The sequence below is a fragment of the Nicotiana attenuata genome, unplaced genomic scaffold (assembly GCF_001879085.1).
Source record: "Nicotiana attenuata strain UT unplaced genomic scaffold, NIATTr2, whole genome shotgun sequence".
Lineage (NCBI taxonomy): Eukaryota > Viridiplantae > Streptophyta > Magnoliopsida > Solanales > Solanaceae > Nicotiana > Nicotiana attenuata.
In genome coordinates, this window is record NW_017670357.1 from 833,334 (window position 1) to 854,001 (window position 20,668).

The 20,668-nt window shown below is 39.8% G+C and overlaps 1 protein-coding gene across 1 annotated transcript; it reads right to left on the bottom strand.

The window, feature by feature from the left end:
* Nucleotides 1-3,471: 3,471 nt before the first annotated feature.
* On the bottom strand, nucleotides 3,472-3,852 carry LOC109238308. The gene has a single exon (XM_019404740.1). It carries the CDS (start codon nucleotides 3,850-3,852, stop codon nucleotides 3,472-3,474), a length of 381 nt encoding a protein of 126 aa, XP_019260285.1.
* Between the last annotated feature and the right edge of the window lie 16,816 nt (nucleotides 3,853-20,668).

The window sequence follows — 20,668 nt, forward strand, 5'->3', positions numbered from 1 at the left end:
TGCAACAGCAACTAAATGAGACATACATGAACCTGGTTCATCTGTTGATCAAAAGTTTTATAGGGGTATGATTGGTTCACTTTTGTATCTTACTGCTAGCAGACCTGACATTGTCTTCAGTGTAGGGCTTTGCGCTCGATTTCAAGCAAATCCAAAGGAATCCCACTTGACTGTTGTCAAGAGGATATTGAGACACTTGAAAGGCACTACTGACCTCTGCCTTTGGTATCCTAAAGGTAGTAACGTTAATCTAGTAGGATATGTTAATGCTGACTATGCAGGTTTCCTTGTGGACAGGAAGAGCACCTCAGGTATGGCTCATTTTCTTGGTTCATGTCTGGTATCGTGGGCCATTAAAAGCAGAATTCAGTGGCCTTATCCACTGCTGAGGCCGAGTATGTTGCTGCTGCCTCTTGTTGTGCTCAACTGCTGTGGATCAAACAGCAATTGATGGATTTTGGTATTGAAGTTGGTTGCATCCCTATTTTTTATAATAACATTGGTGCTATTAGTATGACTAAGAACCGGTTCATCATAAGAGAACTAAGCACATAGATGTTAGACATCATTTCTTAAGGGACAACTATGAGAAAGGATTGATCACAATAGAATTTTGTGCTACTAATAAGTAGATTGCTGACATCTTTACAAAAGCACTGAGTAGAGAAAGCTTTGAAAGGAACAGGTTAGAATTAGGGATGATTAAGATCACCTAATGGGACCAGTTTAGAATGCACAATGAAAAAAAATATACGAAAAAAAAATTTGGTTAGAAAATATGGAACTTTGTAAATACCTAGATTAATCTTTGCTCAGTCTCATACTGTAGATAGTATACTCTTGTGACATTTGTTAATATGACTCACTGATCTCTAACAAATTTCTCTACTTTGGTAAATAAAGGCATGATCAAGAGGATTCTTAGTGAAGAAAATGGTTTATCAGTACTGGTTCAACTGAATAACGAGGTATGTTTTTCTACACTCTGCAAAATTAGAAATATTAATATTTAATTCATGAGCAGAGTCCTACCTATAATCAAAAACATCAGGAAAAAAACCTATCCTTTTAAATTTTGAACCAATTCCGTCCTCACTAGAATTCTCACCGCACAAAATGCCTAAAATCTAGGGAAGCTTAACCGCTCATTCAACCTGAAATTTCAGGTTGATTGGACTTCTAATTGACTGTAAAAAGCTACCGTTAGTCATTAATTAATCATTTCTCTTTAAAAACCATCATCACCATCTGTCACCCTCATAATTTCAAAACCGTCGAAATCTCTTTTTCTCTCTATTCTTCTCTCTTCCAAAAGCCTAATTCAAAAATCCTCTTATAGAATTAACAACAATGTCTAACCCTCAAGATAACCCAGGCACCCCTCCACAACCTACCCCTTCTGATTCCTCCACACCTCCTCAACCCAGCACAACCCCTCAACCTAGGAGAAGACGAGTTAAGATGCTCGCTCGAAAACTGTGGCTACAGGTGCAATTTCAAAAAGACTGAACGCGCAATTGAAGGCTAGCCAAGCCCAAGAATCTAAAAACTCAGATGATTCCTTCAAATCTGCGAGTGAGGGAGAAGGAACTGGGTCTTCTGATTCTGAGAAGGTTCAAAATCCCCCGTCTGAGGTACGTTCTGTTTTGGTTGAAAATCTTGATAATAGGTTTGTTCTAGTTGGGTCTGTTATGAATGTGGAAATACCTAAGTCAAGAAGGAGAGGAGGTAAAAATAAAAGTGAAAAAGAAAAGGAGAGTGAGGGTGTGAGTAGTGATGTGAGGGGAAGAGGGATAGAAGTGGCTGATTTTTCACCCACCTCTGAATTGGTTAGACCAGCTATTTGTGGGGCTGACGATGAAGTTGTAGTAGAAAGTAGCAAGAAAACAGGGGAAAGTAGATCAGGNCCTGATAGAAAAGGTTGCATATTGGATAAGGAGAAGGACTCTTACTCAAACTGAACATAGGTTAAGAAAGGGAAGGAGTTAGAGGTTGAGATCAACTAGAACTCTTCAACCAAGGAAGAGTAGCATCAGAATTCTAGTCAATCTCTATTTACTAACTCTATAAATATCAGTATTGTTCTCTTTTATAGGTAACACACATAAGCAGAAGTTAAACGTGAATTGAGATCAAAATAGCAAGGCAATTTTGCAAGCAGTTCGTGTGTGATTCAAGCGTGCAAATCTGAAGCTACTTGAACCAGATAGAAGAACCAGTTCCAAGTGTCTTTCTTTTATTCTAGTTCAATTGTAGTAGGTGGTTTCATATTGTATCTTTCAGCTTTATCTAGAAGCAATTGTATTAGGTACTCAGAGTTTTCAAGTTAGAGTTAACTTGAAGTTGTCGCAACAGTTGAGGCTCTGTGCTACAACGGGATTAGAGTTAGTCATAGGTTTACAAAAGAGTTTTTGTAAATGCAGTTTTTGGCTCAGTGATTTTAGTGGAGAGTTTGGAAAAATCCTACTGGAAAGTAGGTCGTGGTTTTTTCTCCTTTTGAGCCAGGTGTTTTTCACATAAAATACTTGTGTTCTTTACTTTCCGCATTTACTATTTCTGCGATAGTAGGTTAAGGAACACTTAGAAGAACCAGGTCCTTCCATAAAATGCTTAAGAAAAAAATTGGTCACCACACAAATCATGCCCCTCTTGAGTGGTATTGAAGTATAAAACATCAGCACTAAAGACTCAAATCCTAAGGGTAGTTCCCCCACACAAAGTTAGGCAAGATACTTACCTCAAAGAAGCTAGACCGTTACTCTAAAATGACATGCTCAAGGCAAGAAATATTTCTTCAAAAATTCCCATTTTTTCTCAACTCAAAAAACTAATTTAACGATAAAAATAAAGATGAAATCATGAAGTATAATCAATTCTGAGTGAAGAACACTGACCCCAAGAATTTGCTTGAAAACCCACGAGAAATCACTCAAAACTGAGCTCTACAAGTCAAGATATGATAAAAATGGCCAAGCCCTCGAATTTGAAAGTTATATTCTGCTGGCCAGGTGTTTGCACACCGCAATCGCAGAAGAAAGATTGTGATCGCGAAGAAGGAATGACCACTGCCAGAAATTGTACTACGCAATCGCGAACAGTTACATGCGATCGCGAAGAAGGAAAACACTGATGCCGCAAGAAATGTACCACGCGATCGCGAACCAGGACATGTGATCGCGGGAAAAATATACCAGCTGCCAAGAAGGCACTATTCAACAAAGTTCTTGAATTTTTGTATGTTAATTCTTCGGAGGTCTCTTTATTTGGAGAAAATTATGAGGGAGATAACCACTTTTTAGTTAAACTTGCCCATTAAAAGGAACTATTAGGATTAATCTGGTTAGCGAGATTGAATATTGGATGATTAAACAAAAGAATAAATACTTAAAACGGATAGAAATAATTTCAACCAAAAATTAAAAAGACTAACAAAATCTTGCAAATATTCTATTACACATGCAAACTAACAATTTATGACCACTTATACACCAAACTAAATTGGCCATTAATAACAAGATAAAGTCCATCTGGTCTTGCTTGCCAAAGACATCTTCCATTAAAACATCTGTTAGGTTCTTTTGAAGGATCAAACACCACAAAATTCCCTTGCAAATTTCCAGAACTTAGTTGACATGTAGCAGTTGGATTAGCAACACTTGTGTCAATAGACATATTAAGAACAAAACCAGCAGGGGCATTGTCTCTACTAACATTTTGCCCTTGTGCTGTGCAATGGATAGTTAATGGTGCATTCAATATATTAGCAACAGAAACTGGATAAAGTGTGGCTAAAGAAGATGTTAAAATTTGTAAAAGGACAAGAATTGGGAGATAGAATTTGAAGGAATTCATTGTTATTTTCATGTTATGAGAAGGGTGTCAATTTTTACTTGGTTTTATAGTTGTCATGGTTCACAAGTTAAAGTAAGTTAATTAAATTGGGGGGAAGGGAACAGATTGTATTTCCAAAATTTTCACAATACATAAAAGAAATTCTATATTTGCATGTGAAAAGAAGATCCTAAGAGAATTTAGTGAACTGTTTTTGGTTCTTTTGATGCCTATATAAAATTGAATAATCTGATTAGATTTAAGACTCTTTGGAAACTTAAGTAACGTGGATTTCAGTTCAGCTTTAGCTGACAATAGACCATTGATTTCAATCCATGAAAGAGATCATGTTGCAATAATTTCTTTTAATTTTGGAAAAAGGGAGAGTGAGGAGATTTAATAGGCGTTTGGCCATAAGTTTTGGAAGCTTTCTTTTCTAAAAAATTTAAATGTGTTTGTTTATAGAATTAATCTAGTTTTTAGGAGATTTTAAAAACCAAAACTTCAAATCTCAAATATAGCTTAAGACCTCTTTTGGGGCCAAATCATGACCATTTGGGACTTTTTAACATGTCAAAACTTGCCCAAAATTCATGTCCAGACACATTTTTAATTTCAAATCAAACTTCACCCAATTCAGCTTTTTCACAAAATATTTGGAAATCTATGTCCAAATGGGTCCTCAAATATTTCAAGATTTGACGGCTAGTTGCTATTACTACCTATCGCTCTATTGCTATCTCAGCTTCAGTTTTCATACTTGTTGTCAATGCTTCTTTCATCTTTTCTTTAGTTGAAGGTCTATCGAAAACAACCTCTCTACCTTCCCAGGGTAGGGGTAAGACTGCATACATCCGATCCACCCTAGACCCCACTTTCCTCTCTACCCTCCCAGGGTAGGAGTAAGGTTGCATTCATCCGACCCTCCCTAGATCCCACTTGTGAAAATCCACTGGGTTGTTATTCTTTAAGATTTGACGGCTAACTTGAAATACTATTAATCGCGAGACTTAATATTATATTAAATAGTCTAAAATTTACTTTACTTAATGGGGAAAAAAAGAACTTTAGGAAGACTAGTTGTTATCAGTGTAGACATGAAAAAATTATTTATTGAGGATTAGGGCATCCGATGTCCCTAAGACAGCTTTCCGCACTCGGTACGGGCATTATGAGTTCTTGGTTATGTCATTCGGGTTGACAAATGCCCCAGCAGCTTTTATGGATTTGATGAACCGAGTGTTCAGGCCTTATTTGGATTCGTTCATGATAGTCTTCATTGATGATATATTGATATATTCCCGCAGCCAGGAGGAGCACGAGCAGCACCTTAGAGTGGTTCTTCAGACTCTGAGGGATAGTCAGTTATATGCCAAGTTCTCTAAGTGTGAGTTCTGGCTGAGTTTGNAATTTTCACCCACCTCTGAATTGGTTAGACCAGCTATTTGTGGGGCTGACGATGAAGTTGTAGTAGAAAGTAGCAAGAAAACAGGGGAAAGTAGATCAGGGGAGGCTGTTGAATGGTTGGTCAATCTAAGTTCACATGTGGATGAACCCGGTTCATCTATTGAGGAGACCCTAGCAGACCTTCTGAAGAAAGTAGGTGCTAGTTACAACCCCAAAAAAAGGAGAACCCCAACACCTAAGGTTCCCAACACTACAAAGAATACCAAGAAAATAAAGGCTACTGCTCCAACAACTGCTGATATTCCCTTGCCAAAGGGAAAGGCCACAAGAAGTATGGTGAAGCAGAGTGAGAGTGAGTTACAAAAGGCTATGGCAGAAAGCAAGAATAAGAGGATGGATAAAGGAAACGTTAAGGTTGCAGAGCCTGCTGAGGCCGTTGATGTGGATGAGATGGAACAGGTCCATCAGGAAGAACACACCACTGTGGAGGTTCAGACCCCTAAGCCTAAAAAGACCAAGACTTCTTCCAAGAAGTCTTCATCTGTGTCTAAGACTTCTGAACCTTCATTGGCCAAGAGGACAAGGTCTGCTGTGAAAGCCAAACAAGTTAGAATTGCTGAGGAGGAAGAATGGAGTGGTGAAGAAGAGAGTGAATCTGAGGCTGAACAAGACAAACTGGCCAAGTTTGGCAAAAGAAAAATCTGGAAGGGTAGACTTCTGAAGGATTTGGTAGAACCAGGGATGGTTCGATTGGTTGATGTACTAGCTGCTCAGGGCTGGAAGGACATGGTCCTTCAGTTTGATGGAAGTCTAGCAAGGAATGAGATCATTGAATTCATGGCCAATGCAGAGGTCAAGGATCGCAGAGTTACCAGCCAGGTGAAAGGGGTCCAAGTGACCTTTGATGCAAAGAAGCTAGGTGAGATCCTTGACATCCCTTCTGAAGGGTATGATGACTACACACGGCAAAGATGGCCAAGTCTGGACTCCCTTCCTACTGCCCTTGAAATCACCAGGAGATTCTGTGATGTTACAGAAGTGAATGAGGCTAAGGTTGTGCATAAGAGTGAAATGAAGCCATGCCACAAAGTCCTGTTTGAATTTGTCAACAAGTGCTTACTGCCTAGGCAGGAAAGAAGGCACATTGCTAACTATATGGACTAGGTTTTGATGGAGTGTCTCGAAAGTGGAAGGCAGATTAACTGGCATGCATTCATCATAAAGCTACTGGACAGGGTTATCAATGGCTCCAAGGCCCATGCTACCCCTTATGGGTTTATTCTGACTACAGTTCTGGATCGTTGCATGATGCCCCTGAAGAAGTGGGAGATGGCTTCAAGCAAAGACCATTTTGGCATCAACACTTTGATTGCTTGTGACTACGCAGTCAATGCCATTCCCAATGAACCTGGTTAATCCAAGAAGATACCTATCAATAGCAAAGTCAGAGTTCTAATGCAGGAGAGTGGGGCAAAGGATGCTGAGATAGCTAGGCTGAAGGCTCGTTTAGCAGAGGTTGAATGTGAGAGAGATGCTCTCAGAACTAAGCTCACAAAGGAAAAGGAGAAGAATGATGGCATTCTTCAAAATATGCTGAACCTTCTCTAAGCCCAAACCCTACCCTCCAACGCTTCTAAGCCTTAGGTTCCCTATCCTTCATTTCCTGAACCTGTCTAGAGCCTTCAGTGACCCGGATTAGGGATTTTTTTCTTTTGCTCATGTTTTGACTATTTTTGTTTCTTTTTGTGGATTGTGGTAGAAGCATATCTCCTATCAATGAAATTTACTGTTTTTTCTCTTCTTGACTGTTTATATTTCCTTGATAGTTTGAATATGTTTGCTTGATTACTGATGATTAATCCATGATTGCACTTGCAGTTGCCCTAGTGGCCATGAGTAATTGTTAAAATTCTGGGAATCACACTGTGTTTATGCAACTTTTCGATGATGCAAAAAGGGGGAAGAAGATATTGTGCTTTATATATTCTGAATAAGTGATGTATATAACCTAATGAACCTGGTCCTTGATGATAAGAAAAATTTTCTAACTTTTTATTGATGAATAAGCTGAGTTCTGACAGGGCCTAAGTGAGTGGAAAGCACAGAGTTTGTCATCATCAAAAAGGGAGAATTTGTTGGCCCAAGTAAAGGTGAAGTTTTGAAGACTGACAAAGGAACTCCGACATGGAACAGGTCCATCCTTGTGAGGCACAGTTATGGTCAACTCAAACGTGTGAGATGCACGTGAAGGAGATAAACCTAACTTATTAGAAGTGATATCTCCTGATCATGATCGTAAAGGTTGCATATTGGATAAGGAGAAAGACTTCTTACACAAAGAGAACACGGTTTACGAAAAGGATAAAGTTAGAGGATGAGATCAACTAGAACTCTTCCACCATGGAAGAGTAGCATCAGAATTCTAGTTAATCTCTAATTGCTAACTCCTTAAATATTAGTGTTGTTCTCTTTTACATGTAACGCACATAAGCAGAAGCTAAACGTGAATTGAGAGCAAAATAGCAAGGCAATTTTGCAAGCAGTTCGTGTGTGATTCAAGCGTGCCAATCTGAAGCTACTTAAACCAGATAGAAGAACTAGTTCCAAGTGTCTATCTTTTATTCTAGTTCAATTGTAGTAGGTGTTTTAATATTGTACCTTCCAGCTTATCTAAAAGCAACTGTATTAGGTACTCAGAGTTTTCAAGTTAGAGTTAACTTGATGTTGTCGCAACAGTTGAGGCTGTGTGCTACAACGGGATTAGAGTTAATCCTACGTTTACAAAAGAGTTTTTGTAAATGCAATTTTTGGCTCAGTGATTTTAGTGGAGAGTTAGGGAAAATCCTACTGGAAAGTAGGTCGTGGTTTTTTCACCTTTTGAGCCAGGTGTTTTCCACGTAAAATCTTTGTGTTCTTTAATTTCTGTACTTGTTATTCCGCACCAGTAGTAGTTGGAACATATAGAAGAACCAGGTCCTTCTATAATCAAGTTAAGCGAAAAGTTGGGTACCCCACAAATCACCCCCCCCCTTGTGTGGTATTGAAGTATAAAACATCAGTGCTCCTAACAGCCCTGTAGCCTCTCGAAGATAAGAACAAAACGTCTCTGTACCGATCTGCAAGACTCTACTAGACACGCTCATGACTCGTGAGACCTAAGGGAACCTAGTGCTCTGATACCATGTTGTCACGACCCAAAATCCACTAAGGATCGTGATGGCGTCGGACACCACTGTCAGGCAAGCCAACACCAAATAACTAGAAATTTCTCGTTTTACTATTTTGAAATCATTCCTTTTTAAACATTAAACAATTGATAAAGAATTCCACAGAATAAATAATGATGTCTTTAACAAACCTAAATACTGAATAATCCCTTAGTCATCCCAGAACCCGGTGTCACAAGTGCATGAACAATTACTAGGAAATCTAATAAAGTACAATAGTTGTCCAGAATACAAACTTGGACAGAAAGTAAATACAATACACTAGAAGAGGCTCTGCTGGTTGCGGGTCGTCTCGAGAGATGCAGCTCACCTAAGTCTTTGTATCATCCATGCTGCTACGTCCATTAGGCCACTAGAGGTACATGTGCATGTGCAACAAAAATGCACAGCAAGTGTAGCATGAGAACAAAAACAACGTGTACTCAGTAAGTATCCCGCCTAACCTCGAAGAAGTAGTGACGAGAGGTCGACTTCGACACTTACTAGTGGTCCAATAATATCATTACAATAAAGAAGTGAATAAGTATGAAACAGGGCAATTGTATGAAATAAGAATGTATAAAACACATAGTAACATCCCCCTTCTTCTTTGTTTTACTCAAGTTTTCAGCTAGCAAGTTCCCTCCATAACTGGAGCACATATATAGATATGGTGGATTTGCTCAAAGAAGTTGTCATAATTCAAAACAGGAAAAAAGAATCCTCCAGGTTCACTGGCTTCTAGCCAAATATCACGCACGATTCCATGAGAATAGTATATATATACATATATAGAAAATGTTGAGGCATACGGCCCGATCCAACATAAAAGTAAAATGTGCACTACCGAGGGTCGAAGGGCACGAACCATAGATGCATCTATTAACCTGCCGAGGCGAACGGCCCGCTCCCATGAGAGTGTGGTACATAAATCCTGCCGAGGCGAACGGCCCGATCCCATAAGAGTAGTAGAAGAAAATACCTCGCTCGCGAATTCATACGTGCGACTTGTCAAATATAATTTACGGAATTTCCCCGCTCGCAAATCATACATGTGACGCGGCCAAATATAATTTATTAATAATTCAAAATCCTTTTCTTGATTCTTTTCAAAATAAGGACAATTCAACATGAAGCTTTTAAAGAGATTTTCCCTGCTCGCGAAATGCACATGCGACGCGGTTACACATAGGTTTCTTAAGTCATTATAATATTTCTCAATTCTTTCAAAAATACGAAGTTTCATGGAAACCCTTAAAAATCTTAAATTCCTTTCAACACAATTATTACGCAACCCTAACCTTGTTTCTTCTCAAGAGAACAATAACACAAATTAACAATAATATCAACAATGCATAATGTAAGCCTAAACTACCCGGACATAGGCATAATAGTAGCTACGCACGGACTCTCGTCACCTCGTGCGTACGTAGCCCCCACAAATAAGAGCACATAATAATTTAGTTCACCTATGGGGTTAATTCCCTCTTACAAGGTTAGAAAGGAGACTCACCTCGCTTCGAAGTTCCATAACCGACATTCCACGCCCTTCCGAAGACTCAAATCGATGCAAAATGCTCCAAAACTAGCCAATAATTATGTAAACCCATTAATATATGTTGAATTACTCATTATAGTCCAATTCATAACAAATTGCTAACCCCGATCGAAAAGTTGACAAAATTGCCCTCGGGCCCACGTGCCCAGATTCCGATTTTCTTTTTAAGATAAAGTATACCCATGACCTCACGAACTCAAATATATAATTTATTCTCAATTCCATGCCCAAAATCGTGGTCAAAATCCAAAAATCTCAATTTCTAGGATTTTCTTCAAAATCCCTAAATTTCTACAATTTTACATGCTTAAATCCATATATAATCCTTGTATTTAACCCATAACTAGAAGAAATCACTTACCTCTTGATGATGATGGAATCCCTTCTCAAATGCTCTCAAAGATCGCCCAAGACCAAGTGGGTAAATGAGGGAAATGAGCTAAGTCTCGGAATAAAAAGCCATTGCACCAGACGTAGAAGTCGCATTTGCGACCTCTGGATCGCAATTGCGATGGTCGCATTTGCGACAAAGGCATCGCAAATGCGAAGCCAGCTCCCCCCTACCATGGTCGCATTTGCGACAAAAAGCCTCGCAAATATGAAGAGGACAGCATCGCAAATGCGATAACTCCCTCGCAAATGCGATCTTCCCTCAGCAACCCCATGTTCGCAAATGCGAGCCTACCTTCGCAAATGCGATGGTCACATTTGCGACCAAAACACCGCGAATGCGGTCACACCAGCACCAACAATCCCACTTCTCAACAAAATGCTCCAAAGCTACTCCGAAACTCACCCGAGCCTCCCGAGGCTCCAAACCAAACACCCGCACAAGTCTAAAAACATAATACGGACTTGCTCAAGGCTTCAAATCGCATCAAACAACGCTAGAATCACGAATCACACCCCAAATCAAACTTGATGAACTTTAAAATTTCAAACTTCTACTTTCGATGCTTAAACCTATCAAATCACGTCCGATTGACCTCAAATTTTGCACAAAAGTCATATTCGACATTACGGACCTACTCCAACTTCCGAAATCGGAATCCGACCCCGATATCAAAAAGTCCACTTCCGACCAAACTTCTCAAAAACCTTCAAATTTCCAACTTTAGCCAAATGACTCCAAAATGACCCACGGACCTCTGAATTCACTTCCGTTCGCGCTCCTAATACCAGAATCATCATACGGAGCTATTCCCAAACTCAGATTCCCAAATGGACATCGATAATACTGAAATGCACTTTAACCCAAACTTATGAAATTCTTCCAAAAATGTTAACTTCCACAATAGGTGCCGAAACGTTCCCGGGTCTTCCAAAACCCGATCCGAGCATACGTCCAAGTCTGAAATTATCATACGAACCTGCTGGAACCTTCAAATCCCGATTCCAAGGTTTTTTACTCAAAAATCCAATCTTAGTCAATTCTTTCAACTTAAAGCTTCTGAAATGAGAATTCTCTCTCCAAATCAACTCCGAACTTCCCAGAATTCAATTCCGACCATGCGTACAAGTCATAATACCTGAAGTGAAGCTACTCAGGGCCTTAAACTGCTGAACAATGCGCTAGAGATCAAAACGACCGGTCGGGTCGTTACAGAGCCCAACAACGAAATCCATGGTAATACGCTCCCATTTCCACTCACGAATCTCAAGCCTCTGAAGCAAACCACCAGGCTCTAATGCCCGTACTTTACCTGCTGACAGCTCAAATATCGAGCTACATGCGCAACTGTATCCTTTTTTATCCTTCTCTACTAATAATGTTGCCTCAAATCTCGGTACATCTTGGTGGCAGCTAGATGAATGGAATACCGTGAACTGTGGACCTCCTCAAGAATCAACTCAAGAAGCCCATCTACATTGGGTACATATATCCGACTCTGCATTCGAAAAACCCCATCATCTCCAATGGTAACCTGCTTGGCATTACTTTGCCGCACCGTGTCCTTAAGGACAAACAAATGGGGGTCGTCATACTGAAGTTCTCTGATGCACTCATACAAAGAATACCGAGAGACTGTCCAAGCTAGAACACGACTGGGCTCTGAAATATCTAACCTCACGAATTGATTGGCCAAGGCCTGAACATCTGATGCTAGCGGTCTCTCACCAATTGTAATGTGCAAGGCTACCCATACTCACAGTCTTTCTATTCAAGGCATCGGCCACCATATTGGCCTTCCTGGGATGATACAAAATGGTGATATCATAGTCTTTTAACAGCTCTAACCATCTCCACTACCTCAAATTGAGATCCTTCTGCTTGAATAAATATTGTAGACTCCGATGGTCTGTGAATACCTCACACGACACACCGTAGAGGTTATGCCTCCAAATCTTCAATGCATGAACAATGGCTGTCAGCTCTAAGTCATGAACATGGTAGTTCTTCTCATGAACCTTCAACTGCCGCGACGCGTATGCAATCATCCTGCTATCCTGCATCAACACTGCACCGAGCCCAATACACGATGCATCATAATACACCGTGTAGGATCCTGAACCTGTGGGTAACACTAACACTGGCGCCATAGTTGAATGGAAACATAATTAATGGAAGTAATTGAATGAAGTTATCTACACTAACAACACTTCAAATTTGAATTGTTAAACAGAACCTCATTTTTTCTGGAGCTGAGTTTGGAGATTAACATTCCAAGGTTAATTATTTGGATTAGAGGTAAAGCACTAAATGGCTTAAAGTTAATTTAAATAGCATAATATATATAGGCATCAGAATAGAGTTAATGTGAGGGTATTTAAATAACATTCAAAAATATTATTGATAAATTTAAATAGTACCTGAACCTTTTGGCAATAAAATATTAAGTAAATAAATTAAATTTTCAGGAGTAAGAAAAATCGATATTGCTCTTTTTTATATTTGTCAAGGATATTTCGTTGAATGGTAAACTAATAATTAGCCACATGAAAATATGAAATAACTAAGTAATGAATAATTTAATAAGAACAAGTAATGAACAAAAAGAGAAAAAAGCAAAATTCAATAAAACATAGAAGGCAAGACTTATTTAAATTAGAGATGAAAAAATACCTTTTCAATTATGATAAGAATAGTCATAAAATAGTTATAAGTAGTTAATTATTACTGAGCAAAAAGAATAATAAGGATATGAATTTTATGTTAAGATAATTAATCCTCAAAACTAAGAAATTATATTTAAAAATTGCACATTAATGGGACTATACCAATATTAAATTATGGGCTTATTAGTAAAATATAGTAAAGAGATTCTTTCTGGAATAAAGGGACTGTCCTTACTTGGTGGGTAAAAGCTAAAACGTAGTATATTTTTATGTTTGCAGATTATAAGGACTGTGAGGAGAGGAAAGACAGGAACACATTACATAATTCAAAAAATATTGGTCAAAATTTTAAACTGTTTGCAAGCCCAGTTTACCTTATGGTGGAATAATTTTCGACTCTGACCGAGGAAGAAGTAAAGTTAGGCACATTCAGCTTAAACTTACAATCGTCTTCTGTTATAATTTAAATTTTAAACTGACAGAAAAGAAAAAAACTAAGCGTAATCCTATAGGAATTGAGATGTAAATGAACAGTCCAATCAGCTTAATAGAAATTCACCAGCTTTGAAATAGTATTTTCTTGATTTGATAAATCAATTAAATTTTATCCGTATGTCGCTTGATCACGCCCAACTATGACTTATAAAAAGGACTAAGCGGTCGTTGCAAATATAATCCGGTTTACAAGTCCGAAGTCGAATCCCACAGAGAACTAAGGCTTAACTACAGCTGTTCAATATCACCAAGAAGACAAGCTTGAACAATTCCTAACTTATAGATATCAAGATTCTTGTGTTTAACTAATTAACTAACAAATTAAAATAGTAAATTAACAACTAAAGATTCTACGGGTTGGAGACAAGATTAAGGAGGTCTAGAGTTATGATTTCCCCTATTATCGGAATCCTTCCCGCTACGTTTTCTATAAATTCGCCTAAGTATTCTCTACCGATCATGAGCGCTCTGACTGTCGTAACTCTCTGCCGAGTAATTACCACAATTTACTAGACATATTCTCCCGAATTACGCTAGCTGGCATTAAGTACGGCTCACTCGGATCGCACCCAAGGTTTTGTTTTCCCTAATGCCACCTTTAAACCCTCCGTATTGATCCCTCATATACGTTAGGAGTGATGTTGTTTAATAACTAACTAAATATGTACTCTCTCCCGAGTAATACACACTAAATAGGCATAGCCGATTGAGAGCTCTTCAACCAATCACAATATAAACGTAGTTGAACAATTAGAGAAAAAGCTACAACAAATCTATATTAACGTAACAGGAAAATCATCCTCCAATAGGTTCCATCAAAACCCTAGATAACAAATTAGCTATTCATAATAGTATGCATAACCACAATACTAGAATTCATAACCAATAATGAAAATAGGAAGAAGGAAGTGAAAAACTCGTAAAAGAATTCTCCGCCTTGCTCCTAGTGTGTTCTTGTAACGACCCGGCCGGTCGTTTCATGAGTTACCGCTCCATTTTCCCCATTTCTACTTCTTTATGTCTTGTTCAACTGTATTATGTGGTATCGCGATGGTTGGTTTGGGTTCGGAATGGTTTGGTAGAGTAATGAGACACTTAGTCTCTTAAGTTGGCCTTTTAGTTGAAAAAGTCAACTTCCGGATACACTGTATATGAACCTGAAGCTGATGGCAAAACTAACACCGGAGCTGTGGTCAAGGCAGTCTTCAGCTTCTGAAAGGTCGTCTCACACTCATCCGACCACCTGAATAAAGCACCCTTTTGAGTCAAATTGGTCAAGGGTGACGCAATAGATGAAAATCCCTGAACGAACCGACGGTAATAAGCCGCTAATCCAAGAAAGCTGTGAATCTCTGTGGTTGAGGACGGTCTGGGCCAACTCTGAACTGCCTCTATCTTCTTCGGATCAACCTGAATACCCTCACTGGACACCACGTGCCCCAAGAAAGCCACTGAACTGAGCCAAAACTCACACTTGGAGAACTTTGCATAAAGCTTCTCCTCCCTCAGTCTATGCAACACAACTCTCAGATGCTCCGAAAGTATATTGGCGATCCGTCTCATGTTTTGGACTTCAGCACGGTTCAGTTAGAGGGAGATTTGACTTATGATGTGGAGCCAGTGGCTATTTTGGAGTGTCATGTTCGAAAGCTATGATCAAAGGATATAGCTTCAGTGAAAGTGCAGTGGAGAGGTCGGCCCGTGGAGGAGGCTACCTGGGAGACTGAGCGGGAGATGCGGAGCAGATATCCTCACCTATTTGAGGATTCAGGTATGTTTCTTGACCCGTTCGAGGACGAACGTTTGTTTAAGAGGGGGAGGATGTAACGACCCGGCCGGTCGTTTCATGAGTTACCTCTCCGTTTTCCCCATTTTTGCTTCTTTATGTCTTGTTCAACTGTATTATGTGGTATCGGGATGGTTGGTTCGGGTTCGGAATGGTTTGGTAGAGTAATGAGACACTTAGTCTCTTAAGTTGGCCTTTTAGTTGGAAAAGTCAACCGGCAGTTGACTTGTGAGCAAACAATCTCGGAAATTGGTTTTTATGATTCGGATAGCTTCGGGAGGTGATTTGGGACTTAGGAGCGTGATCGGAATGTGTTTTGGAGGTCCGGAGTAGATTTAGGCTTGAATTGGCGAAAATGGAATTTTGGCATTTTTCGGTTGGTAGTGGAAATTTTGATATAGGGGTCGGAATGGAATTCCGGAAATTGGAGTAGGTCCGTTGTGTCATTTGGGACGTGTGTGCAAAATTTCAGGTCATTCAGACGAGGTTTGATAGACTTTTTGATCAAAAGCGGAATTCGAAAGTTTTTGGAATCCTTAGGCTTGAATCCGAGGGTGATTTGGTGTTCCTGCGTTGTTTTGGGTGTTTCGAAGATTGGTATAAGTTTGAATAATGGTATGTGACTTACTAGTACCTTTGGTTGAGGTCCCGGGGGCCTCGGGGTGATTTCGGATGGTTGATGGGAAGTTGAGAGTTATAATTGTGCAGCTGAAGCTGTTGATTTTGCTGTCATAACCGCACCTGGATTGGGGACCGCAGGTGCGGGATCGCACAAGCGGAAGAAAAAGCAGCAGATGCGGCCATGGGCAAGGATGGTCAGAAGGTGCAGGTGCAGAAGGCTCAGCGCACCTGCGAGACCGCAGGTGCGGAAGGGGAAGCACAGGTGCGATTTTGAGGGACTTAAGTGGAAACCGCAGAAGCGGTTGTTTGGCCACAGAAGCGGTACCGCATGTGCGTAAAGGGACCGCAAGTGCGAAAACCCTGGGTCAGAAAGTATATAAGTCCTCCTTTGCGAATTTTTGGTTATTCCACCATTTTAAAATATGGGTTTGAGCTTGGAAGAGCAAATTGAAGAGGGAATTCAAGAGGGTTTCGTGGAGGTAAGGTTTTTGGACCCTAAACTTGTTTCTATGATAGTTTCTAACTGTTTAAGCTTTAAATCTATGGAAATTAGTAGCAAAAATTGGTGGTTTAGGGCTTGAAAATTGGAGACCTTAATCTAGGGATTTGAGGGGTCATTTGTGGTCGGATTTTGGTATTCTTGGTATGAATGAACTCGTGGGAGGATAAGGATTCTATTGGCGTGATTTTTATCGGATTTCGAGACGTGGGCCCGGGGGTCGGGTTTGGCCAATTTCGGGATTTCTTGATGTAATTTGATTATTTTCGCATGGGCTTCGTTCCCTTAGCATATATTGATGTCATGATTTTGTTTTTGGATAGATTCGATGCGAGTTGAGACCGAGTTGAGAGGCAAGGGCGTCGCGGAGTAGTATTTCATCCGGTTTGAGGTAAGTAACCATTGTAAATCTGGACCTGAGGTTATGTAACCCCGGTATTTCGTATTGTTTTGATAAATGAGGTGACGCACATACTAGGTGACGAGCGTGTGGGCGTGCACCGGTAGGGAATGTGACTCGGTCCGTCCCGTAGCGGCTATTAAGCCGCGTATTTGATTTGAAATCTTATGATATTCCGTATTTTAGAGACAAATTATATTTTGGGTTGTACGCCGTGTTTGGGGCCTTGTGCTAACCTGTTTAGACCCTTAGGGGTATTTTTACTATTTTCCTCACTCTATTTGATTTGAAAGCATATCCTCAGTCATGTTTTACCTGTTTATTGTTCAAAACCGGTTTCATTGCTATACGTCTTAATATATGAAAAACTGTTTGGGCTGAGTTCCCTGATTTTCACCGATATGCCCGAGTGGCCGTGAGGTTAATGACTGAGAGAGGTTGAGGACCTAATGGTGAGGATTATATATACATTATGGATCGGGCTGCACGCCGCAATGATATTATATATGTATATTATGGATCGGGCTGCACGCCGCAGCGATACTTATATGGATCGGGCTGCACACCGCAGCGATACTTATATGGATCGGGCTGCACGCCGCAGCGATATGTATTGGATCGGGCTGCGCGCCGCAGCGATATGACGCTTGGGCTGTAGTAGCCCCTCCAGAGTCTGTACACCCCCAATGAGCGTAGTCGACTATAAACTATGGATCGGGATGCATGCCGCAGTGGTTATTACTCTTATTATTATGATGAGATATCTATTGAGCCGGAGTGCTGAGTGTGAGTACTGATTGACGAGAGCTGAGTCACGAGTGACTGAGAGGCTTGCCCGAGAGGCTATACGTATGAGTGATACCTTGCCCGAGGGGCTTGTTTATGACATTTTGCTGTTTTCACTCTTCCTTTATACTGTACCTCTGTTGAAAAAAAATGTTGAATAAATGCCTTTAAAGGATTTTAATTGAAACTGGAGTTTTATGAGATAATTGATTATTGAACTGCAGATTTGACTTGATATTTCTGTTGAGATTTCTTATATGATTTTAAATGCCCGTCACTGCACTCAGACTTGATATACTGTAGTTACTTACTGAGTTGGCGTACCCACGTTACTCCCTGCACCTTGTGTGCAGATCCAGGTGCCCGAGCATCAGAGTGAGAGCTTCCAGCACTCTCAGAGTCGTATTCGGAGATCGCAAGGTAGCTGCACGGCGTTCGCAGCCCTGCCTTCCTCCTTCCTATCTTAGTATTCTGTTATTTGTAGACTTATTATGTATTGTTCAGACAGTGTTGGGTTGTACTTAGAGGCTCATGACTAGTGACACCAGATTCAGGCTGTGTTAGTATGTTTTGTATTGGTTTTCCGCATATTTCTGTTGGTTTATATATTACATATAAGGAATTTGAGACTTAACCTGTTTTAGAAAAATGAATTTATAAAAGGAACCTCGATGTGGTAAATGTTGGGTTGGCTTGCCTAGTACTGTAATAGGCGCCATCACGACCGGGGTATTTGGGGTCGTGACAGTTCTTGCCTCCTTAGGTCGAATCCCCGGTCTCCACGACGGCTACATGCTCTCCCTAGGTCTAAAGTATGTCAAAAGTATGTCCCCCTTCCTCAAAATAGCATTTTTACATGTATTTATACCAAGTAGGGTCGGGCCCAGACGAAACACCTTTTCCTGCACGAAATAGGACTCTGGCTCTGTAAAATTTGCACAGGCGGGCCGCATGGGGCGACGCGCCATGCGGTGTGTTTGTGAGGAAGTTCAGAGAGCTGATTCTGACAGGCTGCAGGAATTTTCCACAGGCGCGGCGCGTGGCGCGCCGTACCATGCGCCACCGTAATAGGAATTTGCAAAAAATGTAAAACGTGAAAGTTGTATCCCTTTCAAATATCTTTCCAATGATATATTGTGGAGCCCAAACGGAATTCTGAGCGAAAAGTTATGTACATTTTACTAGACAATGTGTCGTATGCCCGCTCGATTGTTCGTTTCGTTCTTAACTATCATCCGCTGATCCCCGGACATGATCCCGGCTTAATTCCTTGGGCTTTTACTCGGACTTCAAATCTCCGAATCACTTGAATTCATTCCATAATATCTATATAGCTCGGAATCACTCCTACAAGGCATAAAATACACAATTAGTGCAAAACACTAGCGATTAAAGCTCAAACTCAATTAAAGTGCAGTAAATTAGAGTGTAATAAGAGATTAAAATACGCAATTATAGCCTATCATCAACACCCCACACTTAAACCACTGCTAGTCTTCGAGCAATCAAACTACACTTTATATAGACACGGCCTTTTTAAACAATTCTCCTAACTCACCACACCAAGAATATTCAAAATAGACTAAGCACAAAAGCGTAACATCTTCACCTCAGGAATTGACTCACAAGTACCGCGCGTTGTTCACAACTTACTCACTTAATCTAACATAGAGGTCCACAATATTGCCTTTCCTTCATGAATTAAGTGCCCTCACACAACAAAAGAGAGTAGTTCCACACACCATAAAAGTTAAGGACAATTAGGAACTCAAGATAGAAAGAATTCACTCACTCTCAGAAATAACATTCATATGCCACAAAAGATGCACCATAGGCTTGACCGTAGTCTACTACTCTACTAATCGAGCTCATTCATTCTAGGATCAAGTAGGACTTTATTTGATTGTAATGTAGGTTGCGGGCCGGGTAAGATACATTTAGATATAAGAGTGACTACACTTCCCTAAGCACTTTAATACAATACTTTAACATTCAAGCCTATACTTATGTCAAACCATAACTCCACCTTCACATCAATATATATTAACTCCATACTCCTTTAAGCACAATTACATCAAGAGTCACCACTTAGCAAAGAATATCTGCACACAATACAACTATTTTTTTTCTTTTTTTTTCTTTTTCAATTCAAGTGGCTCTTGCTCTTTCAAATCAGTGCACCTTTCTCTTTATTTCTTTAGTTCCACTCAAAAGCCGAACCAACCACCCCACACTTTAACTCTTACAAAGTTCATAACAATTCAAGTGCTCATGAGAGGAGAAAAGGTTCAAATAGATGGTTAATTCAAACAAATGAGTAAGGCTTGTAATGTGGTTGCCAAAGAAATGGGATTACAGGATTAAAGGGGTTAACTACGATACATAACAATTAGGCGGGTAAAATATATATATGGCTCAACAAAGAAATGCCTATATCACTTCCATGACTGAACAAAACTACTATTTCGCTTTGCAAACACACGGGGTAAGTTCTAGACACCAAATGCAATACATAGAATAACACAAAACCTTACACAAACATGGCACATAACTCACTCAGGATTGGACTCATCAAGACACTCTAGTCAAAGGAGTTAAGCAAAGTTAAGATCATACAATTTAAGGTACTTACGCTAGAGTCTAAAACTGAGCCTAAGCGTCACAACCAAAGTACTCATTATTCTCAAGGCATAACAAAGTTAAGAGATATTGCTTCAGTTCAATTCATCTCACACTGGCTCCTACTCCTAAAAAAATAAAACTAAATACACCCGGTTCAAATAAAACCCTTGGAAAAGAACCGTGGCACAAAGAAAAACCAAGGAAAAATTATTACACAACCTAAAAAGAAAATCTTTTTGTCCTTTTTCTTTAGACTTAAGTCCCTCAAGAAAATTGTCTAGGATATCAGTCGTCGGGAAAAGTCCAATATTTTTCTTTTTTTCTGGAAAACATTATTCAATTAAACTAACACAAGCAAAATAGCATAGAAAGTCACCTAGACAATCTCCTCACCCCCACA

Bases quoted from the DNA above. Each gene is read 5' to 3' on its own strand.
- LOC109238308 (XM_019404740.1), bottom strand. From the start codon at position 3,852: ATGAATTCCTTCAAATTCTATCTCCCAATTCTTGTCCTTTTACAAATT.